General features: G+C 53.9%; 2 protein-coding genes across 2 annotated transcripts; one reads left to right on the top strand and one right to left on the bottom strand.

Moving 5' to 3' along the window:
* Nucleotides 1-211: 211 nt before the first annotated feature.
* Nucleotides 212-2152, bottom strand: DCS_01041 (rid1; the record flags this gene model as incomplete). The annotated part of the gene is made up of 1 exon (XM_040798376.1): nt 212-2152. The coding sequence occupies one exon, from the start codon at nt 2150-2152 to the stop codon at nt 212-214; it is 1941 nt and encodes a 646-aa protein (XP_040659259.1).
* Nucleotides 2153-3350: 1198 nt separating this feature from the next.
* DCS_01040 (uncharacterized protein) lies at nt 3351-9786 on the top strand (the record flags this gene model as incomplete). The annotated part of the gene is made up of 5 exons (XM_040798375.1): nt 3351-3703; nt 3767-7444; nt 7501-9352; nt 9408-9641; nt 9712-9786. The coding sequence occupies 5 exons, from the start codon at nt 3351-3353 to the stop codon at nt 9784-9786; spliced, it is 6192 nt and encodes a 2063-aa protein (XP_040659258.1).
* Nucleotides 9787-12279: the final 2493 nt, after the last annotated feature.

The following is a 12279-nucleotide window of genomic DNA, read 5'->3' as shown; positions in this document are numbered from 1 at the left end:
GTCGTGCAGCTCTATCCCAGAAGAGGGGCCGCTTCTAATGATTCGCTTTGCAAACAGCAGAGTTGAATCGAACATGGCGTTGATATATCCGCAAAAAATCTTGGTCTCCATGACATCTTGTTTGGATTCTGTTAACAATTGGCTGCAACCTGATTCACGAGACGTACAGATCTTTGGCCGCAGCCGAACCACTCGTCATCTTGCCGATAGATCAAGTTAAATCTACAAAATCGGACCGCCTTTCCAATATCTGCCTGGATGAAAACATGAAATCATCATCCAACTGTACAAAATCGTCAAATGGCAAGCTCGTCGTTCCGAATCTCGGAGTCGAGTTCGAGTCCGAAATAAAGTCACCCTCGTCGTCGATCACATAAACGTTCTCCTCAGGTAGCTGACACAAGGTAAAGCCATCAGCCTTCAACAGCCAGTCTTGCAAATGTTGATATAGCATTTCAACTGTGTTCGGTGGGAATGCATTTCCAATTTGTCGCCGAATGCTCGTCTTGGTACCGACAAATTGGTGGTTCGGAGGGAACCCTTGCAAGCAAGCATACTCTCGGAGGGTCAGATCCCGCGTTCCGTCGGGATGGTAGATGCCACCGGCTCCTGTCGTGATCGTTCCTACGAGTCTGCTCGTATCAAGCGCTGGTCTTGGTGGGTGGTGCTTCTTAACGTCCCTGATACTGTGCAGGGGGTCCCTTGGTCGTATCCCACGAATGGCACTCCATATGGTTGTAAATGGCTTGCAGCCTGCCCTGCCACTTTCAGAGTGTGAGTCAAGAGGAAACGGAGGAAGGCTCTCTCCAGGTGCGGCAGCAATAACTATGAGTCGCTTCCTATCCTGAGCCGAACCCCAATGACAAAGTCTGACAACTTTCCAGCGCACAGAGTATCCAAACTGAGTGAAATCCCCAATCAGGGTTTTGAGATACTTTTGGTGGCGATCATGGGTAATGCCAAAGGTTTGCTCCACCGTGATCATCCGTGGGCGAATCCTATTGATCAGTTCGTTGCAGCCAAAAAGCGCGAAAATGTTCTCATCATCGTGAGCAGCTTGGCGAGTATGCGCGGGTGAGAAGTACTGGCAGGGAGGCGAGAGGTGAAGCACATCCGCCCGCAACAGCTCCCTTCTAGTTGATTGAACGAACTCGTCGACCGACATTCCATAGAGCATTGTTTCAGGAAAGTTCGCCTGGTACGTGTCCCAGACATCGGGCGATTTATCAATCGCATACAACACCTTGAACCCGGCGCTCTGCGCGCCACGAGAAGCGCCGCCGGCACCAGCAAATGCGTCAAACAGGGTATACTTCTGGCCAAACCCTCTTGATCGAGACGGCCGATGGCATGAGGGGACGTCCAAGCTTACCACATTGCCATGAAAAGCCGTGTTCCCGTTCCATGAACCGCCTTTCACCCTTCCGCCGCGCCAACGATTTCGCAGTGTTTCATCCGATGTTTTGAATCGCAGGTTTGACACTTCCGAGGCAGAGATCCGCTCGAGAACTTCTTCGTCCGGCCGAGTCCTCCGACCCTGCATTGTAAAGTAGATTTTCATGACCCATCGGCAGACGAGACGCCCTGTGCGCTCCGCGCTACGACGATACCGATCTCGATCGAAGCCCGGCAGGGCCATCACAGAGCAGCTGCAATGGTCTGGGTAGATTGAGTTTGTGAGAGTGAATTTTCTCTTTCTCACAATTGAGCCTGGGTGAACATCGATAAAGATGGATGATTCATTCGTCGTCGTACCCATTGTGCCGCGGTCGATATGCAGGACCATGCATACTTCGTTCAGTTTCTTGGGCAGCTTGCCCATCAAATTTCTCGTCCTCGTGATAGGGATGCCACGAAGAATGACATGACCAGCGTAGTCTCTCACGATGGTTTTGATTTGCAGAAACTCAATCGGATATGCACCCAGGGCGAGTTGCTTGGCTTCCGCAACATCTCCCCTCTCGAAGGTCTGATGCCGAATTCGAACCTTTTCCAACGGATGTTCTCCGTCACGCAATGAGTGGGTATTGAAGGTGGCACCTTCTGTGAGGTCAATTACTTCATGGTCGAAGATGATGTCCGGATCAAATTGAGGATCATGGCCAGTTATGGTGCACATTGACGCCGCACTCGTGTTTGAACCCTCCATCATGACGTTGTGCGACACTGTGTCATCTCAAAGACTATAGGTGTATCGACTGGCAGTAATGGGGCGAGGCACTGTCATTAAAATGTACAAGTTCCAGGAGCAGGCGATGGAAGCGGTGGAGGTGTAGAGATCGTGAAGCGAAAAGAGAGAAGGTTGGAGGACAATGTCGTTACACCTACCCAGCTAGTCCTGCCTTTCGTTATCACAACAACGAGAGCACGTCTCGGTAGGGTTTCCAGAAGCTACCTTCACATTCTCCAGGTTGCTAGGTAACGGAAGCTGAGAGCGCATGTAGCAGAACCGAACAAGCAGCAGAGGGAGGATGTGAACGGTTGGCCCAGGTAGCTGACAGCTTTAAATCGACGTCTCGACGAGACGCCAAATCTTAAAGGCGGCGTGCAGCTTCTCGGCTGGGACTTCGAATCCAGACTCAGCCTCGGGGGCTTTATTAGAGGCAACGTCTCTAGTCATTGCATTGACTGCATTGCAGCTTCATCAACGACAATTTTCCGATACCAGACATACAGTCTGGGCTCACGACTTGAAGGATGTTTATTTTAGAGTGCTTATAATATCGGTACATTCTTTGCGGAGCGAAAGTATTATTCGTCCATGAAAGCAGGTCGTCATTTTCGGCTGAAACTTGTCCCGGCTAACACCACAGCAGCTCCCCTTTGTACCCTATACTCGCTCTGCCTGCACCCCCTACGGAGTGCAGGAACGTACTAATAATGCTCAGCGCAATGCGACCAAGCGCACGGACCATTTGAACTAGGATGAACCGCGCTACGACAGGATGCGCACCTTGAATATACATCTCCAGGTATCTTTTCTACTTAACGCGTTCACACAATCGAGATTGATCACCACCCACAACGCTCGACTCTGTTCCTGGATGAGCTGCAGCTTCGCGGCGGCCGGGAACTGTAGCGATTTGAGATTGCAATCACTCTGCCAGCACCCTCCCCTAACACGCAGCCTCCCCCAGTCGCCAAAGACCACCGACGCCCTCGGCACCCTCCTTCCCGTCCAAATTCCAAGCCCGCACTCGAATCGTGTCATATTCGCAACGTCAAAATTCGAGCAATGGTTTCCTTGCTTGCGTCTCTCCTCCTCTAAAACCAGCTTCCTGGCTCGCTGAGACGATCGCTATCACTGCGTCCCAACTCGGAGACATGCTACGCGAGACACGAACAATACCATGGCGGAATTCAACGAGGATTTGGCCAGATGGTTCGAAGAACTTCAAAAGGTTCCTGCTGAACACCACCTTCTGTGTCCGAAGATAAGCACCGATGACGCGGAAGACTACAAGTCGTTCGACGACATATACTCGAGAATCACTGTCGAGGAGAAAAAGAAGCGAATTGAAGATGGAGACCGGCGTATCGAAATTACCTACTGGAACAGTCTGATCTTCGGCTTCGACAAGAAGGATGCTGGCAAGTGGCTGAATGAGTTTACCACCCGTCTGGAGGATTGCCTGAAATCTTGTCCAGGCTGCGTCCTCAACTGGCACATGAAACGCAGGGCCAATCTCCAGAAGTTTGCCGAGTATGTCGTTGACGAGTGGCTCTTGGATTGAATCGAGCCGCCCCACTAACCATGGTTCCGTAGGCGATGGAACGAGGAGGCTATGCACCACATCGAGCACCTTCTGGAACGGCTCGACGTTGCCCGCATCGATCACAACATTGACTGGGCGAAGAAGTTCATCGAGAAGATTGAGGATAGCGGCGCTACATTCAAGAAAGCGCAGTTCGGCCAGCATTTGCCTGAAGTTCTCATCACCGTGTACGAGGCTCTCTGCTGCGTGCCTTACATTGGCTTCCCCGAGAAGCGATCTTCGTTCCAGTATGTCTTCATGCGGCTGCAGGGAAAGACGTACCTAAAACTTGGGTCAACCGATCCCTTGCCTGGCATGACCTATTCACTTTTCGACACCAGGGTTGAGGACCGTCTCAAGTGGGCGCAGGAGAATTGGAAAACAATCGGCAGTTCGTCCATGACGGAGGAGCAGTTTGACTGGGCCGTCAGCGGTGGTCTTGTCAAAGGCATTGATGACATTTGCCAAAAAGACCTCTCGCAGCCTACCAGTGAGGATTACCTGGATATCGAACGATTCTGGCAAGGCTTTGAATGCGTCCTGAGAACCCTTACCGACGACCTGATCGTCAGCCGTCTTCGTAACTTGGAAGTGCGGCCAGGAAACCCACATGTGTACGACTTGCTATTCCGTCATATCCAGTTCTGCCGCTCCGAGGGTGTGTTGGTCGCCACCATCAAGGTCCTCACCGAACTCTTGAGGAAGTCACCAAAGGCCTTCTGGAACGTCGTCGGCGATGCGAAACCGAATGTCATTGCAGACCTGATATTCGCCAGTCCTGTGTACAGAATTCTTCTTCGACAATCGCTAGAGGACTGTTGGAGCGGCGTTGACTCCGCCGTCGAGGACTCCGTGCCGTTTCCGATATCCTGGATTACTCCCTGGTTGCAATCGCTGGGGCGTGATCGCAGGTACGATGCCTGCGAGGTCCTGACGCATACCTTGTTCCGAAACCTTGCCAAGGACGCAACGCTTGGCGAGCCCGGCCAAGCAGCGTGCATCAGAGCTGGCTTCGATGCCATGACCTTCACCATGAAGTCTTTCCTCGACGACAAAACGGAAGTCATCGCATCCGGCACTACTCATCTCTACGCTAGCTCGGCCTTCAACCTCGTGGTCGAGAACAAGGACCTTCTCGTCTGGAGCCTGAAGCCTCCGGGAAGCAGCAACGACGGATGGACGACTCTGAAGGTCGCAAGCGCGGCCAAGTCGGTGCTTCACACCGCTCGAAAGCTGGACATGAAGATGCTGGCAGAAGAATATTTCGCCATTAATGACGGCAAGAAACCGCAAGTCACCGTCACCCGGAACTCTACCGCGTACTGGGAATGCTTGATAGAGATGTTCGACATGTCTTCGGACCAAGCAGAAATAGCAAAGGACATCTTGACATGCCTCGAGCCCTTGATATCGGTTTCGGAGATTCGAGCGGAGAAGAAAAATGTACTGAGTGGCTCCGGCCAGCACTTCAATAAGGTGCTCAAAGGCATCGTGGACATCATCGTCCGCATCCTCGGCCGTATCTCGGAATTGGACGCGACCGATCTGAACGTGCTCTTTGCTCATCGGCTAGCCATTCAAAACATCATCGGCCTCTCGGTTCACGACAACGATGAGACTGGTCTCGGAGAAGCCTCGATGGAGGTTCTGAAAAGCTGGACCAGCGAAGTGTCGCGGGAATCAGCCTTGCAACATATGGCTCGGCTTCATCCCGAGCCGACGCTGGCATCCATCGTCTGGACTATGGATCGAGTCATGCGAACGCCTTTCCCTTGGGACCCCGTTCGACCGCTCTTGATCACCAGTCGTGACATTCTATCCGGTCTGGCAGACCCGTCGGATGGGTTGCTGAGGACGACATCGTTGGATGGAAAGATGTCGGCGATCGTTCTTCGCTGGTGGAATGAGCAGTGGCGATTTGTCTCCAAGTCTTGTTTGAATATCGAGTATTGGTCACGGTTTATCGGCAACAAGATCATGACAGAGTTCTGCCGAGACATCATGGAACTTGCAGAAGGCCTTATCCAAGAAGACGGCCTCTTCATGTCAGCGACGATGAACGGAAGGGGCGAAAAGGAAGCGATGGCCAGGGTGCTCGGTCCGGCAAAAGACAACTTCCGCGGCATGGAGAACATGATTCGTCTGAAAGATGTGTATCTGGTGGACACCACCGTTCGCGTCCTACGGAAGATCTTGACGCGCCTGCGGGAGAATGGCTTAGAGATCAACTCCGGGTCTCGAAAGCTCATCACTGATGCTTGTGTTCCGACGAGTGTTCCGGGGAAATACGTCAGATCCACGAACCTGAACGACGGGCAACGCGCCGAGCTTCTGGAAGCACTTGGCCACGAAGACGACGTGCAGATTGTCCAAATTGGCGCCGTGTCACAAACTTCCAGCCGCCTCCCAGAAGCGGGCAGTGACAAGGTCAAGAGGCAAAGCAAGCTCGATGCCTGGTCCAAGTCAACACCGACAAATACGGCGACGCCATCTCTGTCGTCGGGCAAGTCTAATCGGTTGGATGTCCTTGAGCTGAGTCGATCGATCGAGAATCCACAACTCAAACAGATCGCAGCTCGGCAGCAGGCAAAGTCCAAGGCCATTGACACGAAAGCCATCTCGGCCCTCAAGGAGAGCCGGCAAAGAGAGAAGGCAGAAAAGGCTCGCAGGGATGCAGAAACCATCGCCAAAGCCCGGCGCCTCCGAGGAGAAATCGCGTCCGGGGAGGGCCCCGACCTGCCCCTCACAGGAAAGGAAAACGCAAGAAGCGAAATCATGGTCAACAGCTCCGATGAGGACTCTGGCGGCGAGAGCGACGAATCCGACACCGACAACCAGCTTATTGCCATTAGTACCGGCGGCCAGAAGTCGCTAGACGAACACGAGAGAAGGAAGCAGCAAGCTCTTCGCGACAAGGTCCGCAGGCCCGTCAAGAAGACGCGACAGCAACGATCTGTCAAGGAAATGAGAGCACGACTGATCCCTCCGATGGACAGACTGCACAATACCATCCTTGCATGGGACATCTTCCACGAAGGTGGCGACCCCCCAAATGGTCCTAAGGCAACCGAAGTCGCCACCAAATACCCAGATCCCACTCAGTATCAGGGGACTTTCTTCCCTCTCCTCGCATCGGAAGCTTGGCGGGCTTTCGTGACGGCCAAGGATGAGATAACAACTCAAGCCTTTGGAATGAAAATTGCCAGTCGAGCTAGCGTTGATAGTTACTTAGAGGTGACCTTTACGATGCCGGTCTTGCAGAACCGAGAACGGGGGGTGTCGGAAGGTGACATCCTCCTGGTGTCGCAAGACGAGAACCCACTGAAAAATGCGTCGGCAAAGCATTGCCTTGCGCGGGTCCATCGTCTGACGTACAAGAAGGATACGGTAGAAATTACGTATCGCATCGCGTCTCGTAACAACTCGCTCTCGTCCATACTGACGCCTGGCGTCAGCGTTCATGGCATCAAGATCACGAACATGACGACGATTGAGCGAGAATACGCTGCTTTGGAGAGCTTGCAGTATTACGACCTCATGGATGAGATTCTGAAAGCGGAACCTTCCCCGATACTTCGGTACGGCGACGAGAGAGTTTCCAATGCCATGCAGAACTGGGCCCTCAATAGAGGTCAGGCCTTGGCCGTTCTGGGTGCCCACGAGAACGACGGCTTCACGCTGATTCAAGGGTATGTTGCACCTCTGTTCCGGAGCGCCTTGCGTTCCCGTTACTGATTGAGTAAAGGCCTCCGGGAACTGGCAAGACGAAAACTATCATTGCCATGGTTGGGTCGCTCCTCTCCGAGCAATTGTCTCAAGCTTCGGCTGGTGTTCCCGTCAGCAACCCGCTTCGACCAGCCACCGCCCCGAACGCGAACAATCAGGCTCGGCCAAAGAAACTTCTCGTCTGCGCCCCCAGCAACGCCGCGGTAGACGAACTGGTGCTTCGATTGAAGAACGGCGTCAAGACGAGAAGCGGGAAAATGCGGAACATTAACGTTTTGCGGCTCGGACGCAGCGACGCCATCAACGCCGCCGTCAAGGACGTAACACTTGACGAGCTTGTACGAGTACGACTGGAAGGAGATAACACGGCGGACAAAGCAAAGACCGATCGGGAGAAGCTTCACCAAGACGCGGCAAAGATCAAGGAAGAACTGGGGCTTCTCCGACCGCTACTAGAGGTAGCTCGCGGCCACGAGGACCGAGCGGAATACAGCAGCCTGTCTCGAAAATTCGAAGAGCTGAAGCGCCAGCAGATACACATCGGAAAGATGATTGACGCAGACAAAAGCAGCGGAAACACAATGGCGAGAGAGAGAGAGCTGCGGCGGCGCCAAGTTCAACAGGAAATCCTCAACTCGGCCCAGGTTCTTTGCGCGACGCTCAGCGGCAGCGGCCACGAGATGTTCCGCAACCTGGACGTGGAGTTTGAGACGGTCATCATCGACGAGGCGGCTCAATGCGTGGAGCTGAGCGCGCTCATTCCGCTAAAGTACGGGTGTTGCAAGTGCGTCCTCGTCGGTGATCCGAAGCAGCTGCCTCCGACGGTCCTCTCGCAGTCTGCGGCGCGATTCGGATACGACCAGAGCTTGTTCGTACGGATGCAGCAGAACCACCCCGACTCGGTCCATCTCCTGGACATGCAGTATCGTATGCACCCCGAAATCAGCATGTTCCCGAGCAGAGAGTTCTATGAAGGGCAGCTGCAGGACGGCCAAGACATGGCAAAACTTCGGCGACAGCCATGGCATAATAGCGAGCTGCTCGGCGCGTATCGCTTTTTCGACGTCGAAGGTGTTCAGGAAAGGGGCCGCAAGGGTCAATCGCTGGTCAACGTGCGGGAACTTGAGGTTGCCATGCAGCTATACGCCACGTTCAGCAAGGATTATCAGCACTGTGACATGTCCGGCAAAATCGGCATCATCACGCCGTACAAGGCCCAGCTTTTCGAGCTCCGGAACCGATTCAAGGCTCGGTTTGGTGAGAACATTACGGACATGGTCGAGTTTAACACCACGGACGCCTTTCAGGGTCGCGAGTGCGAGATTATCATCTTCTCGTGCGTTCGAGCCAGCTCGACGGGCGGCATCGGTTTCATGACGGACATTCGCCGCATGAACGTTGGGTTGACGCGAGCGAAATCTTCGCTCTGGATCCTCGGCGATTCGCGCGCGCTCGTGCAGGGCGAGTTTTGGCGCAAGCTCATCGAAGACGCGCAGAACAGAGGTCGATACACGAAGGGGAACATCGTCTCGATGCTTCGCCAACCCCTGAAGCAGATCAAGGCGAGCAGCCTTCATGAGGAACCGCGGGTGGCGATTTCAAGGGAAATAGCCATGCCTGATGCCCCGGAGCAGATTGCGTCTGCGGATAACAGCACCAGAAACGGCGCTCCGGCCTGGGCAGACTCCCACACTGGAGGGGGAGCGGGGAGCGGCGGCGGCAACGGAAGCGCCCCGGCAGCTCGAGCCGACGTCTTCCCCGACAAAGCAGTGCTCCGCGTGGGTTCTGGACCACCAGTCATACACACTTCCACGGAGGCGAGGAAACGACCGCTCGACAACGGAATGGTCGGTCAGCCCGGGGCGAAGAGGGTACGTCTTGACCGGAGCACGAGAGCATCTTTCGAGCATGCTAACGAGAATGCAGGCGGCCAACGACAAGCAGCGCGGCGGACTCCAGGCCAAGTTTGGCCAAAAGGCGAGCAAGCCGGCGGCGGCACCGAAGGATCCGTCGGCCATGTCGGTGCTTGGGATGACGCCTCCGGAGCGACCTCCGGCTCCTACGACTGTTCATCCGGTCGCACCTCCGACGGGTCCGAGGCCGGGCCCGAAGAATGCGACGAGCGTATCGGCAGGTGCGGGCACGATGACGAACGAAAAGGTAATGTTTCCCCTCGCGGACTCTCGTCAGCCAGTGCTGGAAACAAGGTGGTCGCTGACTAGCTCCGCAGGCAGCGAACAAGCCAGCTCCACCTGTGGCGCGCAAGAAGTCCAAGCCCAGCTTGTTTTTGCCGAAGAAGCGCTGAGGGCATCATCGGGCCAGGAGTTTTGCCGTTTGTACTTTCGAACTCGTGTGAATGGGGCAGCCGCTGCCGCTGCTGCTGCTACTACTATTACTATTACTAGCACTACCACCACCTACAATCAGTCAGTCGATTTATTTGGTTGCGTTGCATTGCAAGGCGTTGGCGGGCATGATCTGCGAGACGGAACCTGGGCAGCAGGTCCAGTTCGGCGCAGGAAGGTATATACATTGCAAAGGCTGAGACGAAATAATTACAGCATTGTTCCGAAAAGGTGGGATTCGCACAGCGGGGAGCATTCGCATCGATATCGAATGATGCGATATGCCGGCGACGTGTTGTGTTGTCTGTTTCGTGTACGTGGTAACCAGTACACTCGTTTCCTACGTACCAGCACGCTTACCCCCGTGCGTCTGGCAACCTGTTGGTGTAGACACCACGAAGCACTGTAGATGCGTGGAAGAGTGCGGAGTACCCCGTAGGTTTGGTCACATTACTCGTCCGTACATGCACGGAGTGCTCGTCGCGCGTTTGTTGCGCGTGTGATGAATCATAACAGCATGATGATGGGGAGTTCGTGTGAGCGGCCCCCTTGCGGTCTGGTCACCAGCAGCTAGTGGTGATGTTGGATGATGCGCGCAGTTATTAGCGGCACTGCAGGGATGGGCACTAAGACGATACTAATGCAGGCAGGCAGGTCATCGCCCGTAGAGGTTCTTGGCAGAGGGCAGGACCCTTATACTGCGCATGGCCCTCGTACGAGCGAGCGCGAGCACATGCAAAGACTTGTTTACAAGTACATGTGGATTGGTACTCTTAGGTTGCCATTCTTCGTACAGAGGGAGGGTGTACGGAGCATTACGGCCACGCCCAAACCACAGGTATTTGTCCATTTCTGTCGGGCGAGCATTAATACGCGGTCTCGGTGATGAAAAGTATTATTTCGAAAATGGCAGAGAATGCTACCTACCGAGGCTTTGGGGTATATTTCCACTGATTTATGCACAAATATGGAAGAGATCTTTTACAACATGATAGTAACACAACCAGTCGTGGGTTCCGGGAGCCATTAGTTATTGTAGGCAGCATAGGTGGCTACATTATGGCGTACGGAGTATTATTACACCAGGCCCATTTCCGGTTTGGTGCTGCTGGTATTATTAATACTTTATGCGCAGCGTAACTTGCTTGTCCCTTGGAGAACACCTGTACTTACTTAAGTACAGTAGTTGTGCGGAGTATTCCGTACTTGCAAGTACAGCAGTTCCCTCCCCTCAAGACGTGGGGCGGAGTGACAGGTTTGGCTGACTTTGGCTGTTGATTACTTCGTCTCCTTGTCACAATTGGCAACAACCGATCATCGGGTGGCGCATGTAACCAGATTGTGGCCCTCGCTAGCATTACTGGATTGGTGGTCTTTGGATGAACGGCAAGGACCGCACAAAGATGCGCACTTGTACGTGCGACGTTGGCTGGTACTGAACGTCTTCCGCTCAATCCGTCTGTGTGCCCATGCACGCGTACTAACACATACTGTACACGTGTACTGCACGTTCCGAGTATAGCAGTGAGCAGCTGTATTTTTCCCCTTAATAACGTGCTGGAGAGCATTCTTCCACTTTGTGGACGGATACTCCTCGCACAAGCACGGCTAGCCATGTACAGTGTATGTATACCTCCAGATAGGTGTACAGTAAGTAATACTCCGTACATCAACTTCATCAAGGCACAGGTTTCGGAAATGATCTATTACCCCCCACCACCATATTGGTAAATATCCCCGGCCAAGGAAGTCATATGATGGGTATTTCCGTAACAAGTAATTATGTTCCATTAGCATAGGTGTACTACTCATACAATTACTTGGACCTACGACAACCAGGCAACGTCTAGGGGGTACTTGCAAACAGGATTCTCGTCGTCGGCGCAGATACGACGTACGGTACAGGACTGCAAGCGTACATGTACTTGCATTGTACTCCGTACAGTACTTAGGTGTACTTTGGTGTACTTGGGCATCCATGTACTAGCGACAAGCACAAAATACAGCACAGTACGGAGTGCGGCAAGGTAATGCTTACGAACCTAGCACACAGGCGTGTACTTACAGTAAGGTGTGCCGGGATGCCCTGGCCAACCAAAGCAACGGCGAGAACGCGACGGCTCGCGGTCGGCGTTCAGCAGTTCAGGCATCGCGGAACACCCCGCGGGCCGGGTTCGCAGTTAGTCCTGTGGGTCGGGACAAGCTCTCTGAGCCATCGGCGCGGCTGAGTGGATTCATGTCATGGCACGGAGCACGACCAAGGTGCTTCACTGGTCGGAGGTCCACCGTCGCCCCGATCATTCCTTTTTCCCGTCCCTCTCTCCGGAGCGTCGACGGGGGCAAAAAGCAAAACAAAAGCAAGCGCTGACGACAATGGAATCGGGCTGACGTGACGTGTCCAGAGACGAAAGCAAAATGGAAGAGGTGCCGTAACAGTAGACGTACGAGTTGCA

This window comes from Drechmeria coniospora, chromosome 01 (genome assembly GCF_001625195.1).
Source record: "Drechmeria coniospora strain ARSEF 6962 chromosome 01, whole genome shotgun sequence".
Taxonomy (NCBI): Eukaryota; Fungi; Ascomycota; class Sordariomycetes; order Hypocreales; family Ophiocordycipitaceae; genus Drechmeria; species Drechmeria coniospora.
This window is presented reverse-complemented; position numbering and strand designations above follow the sequence as displayed.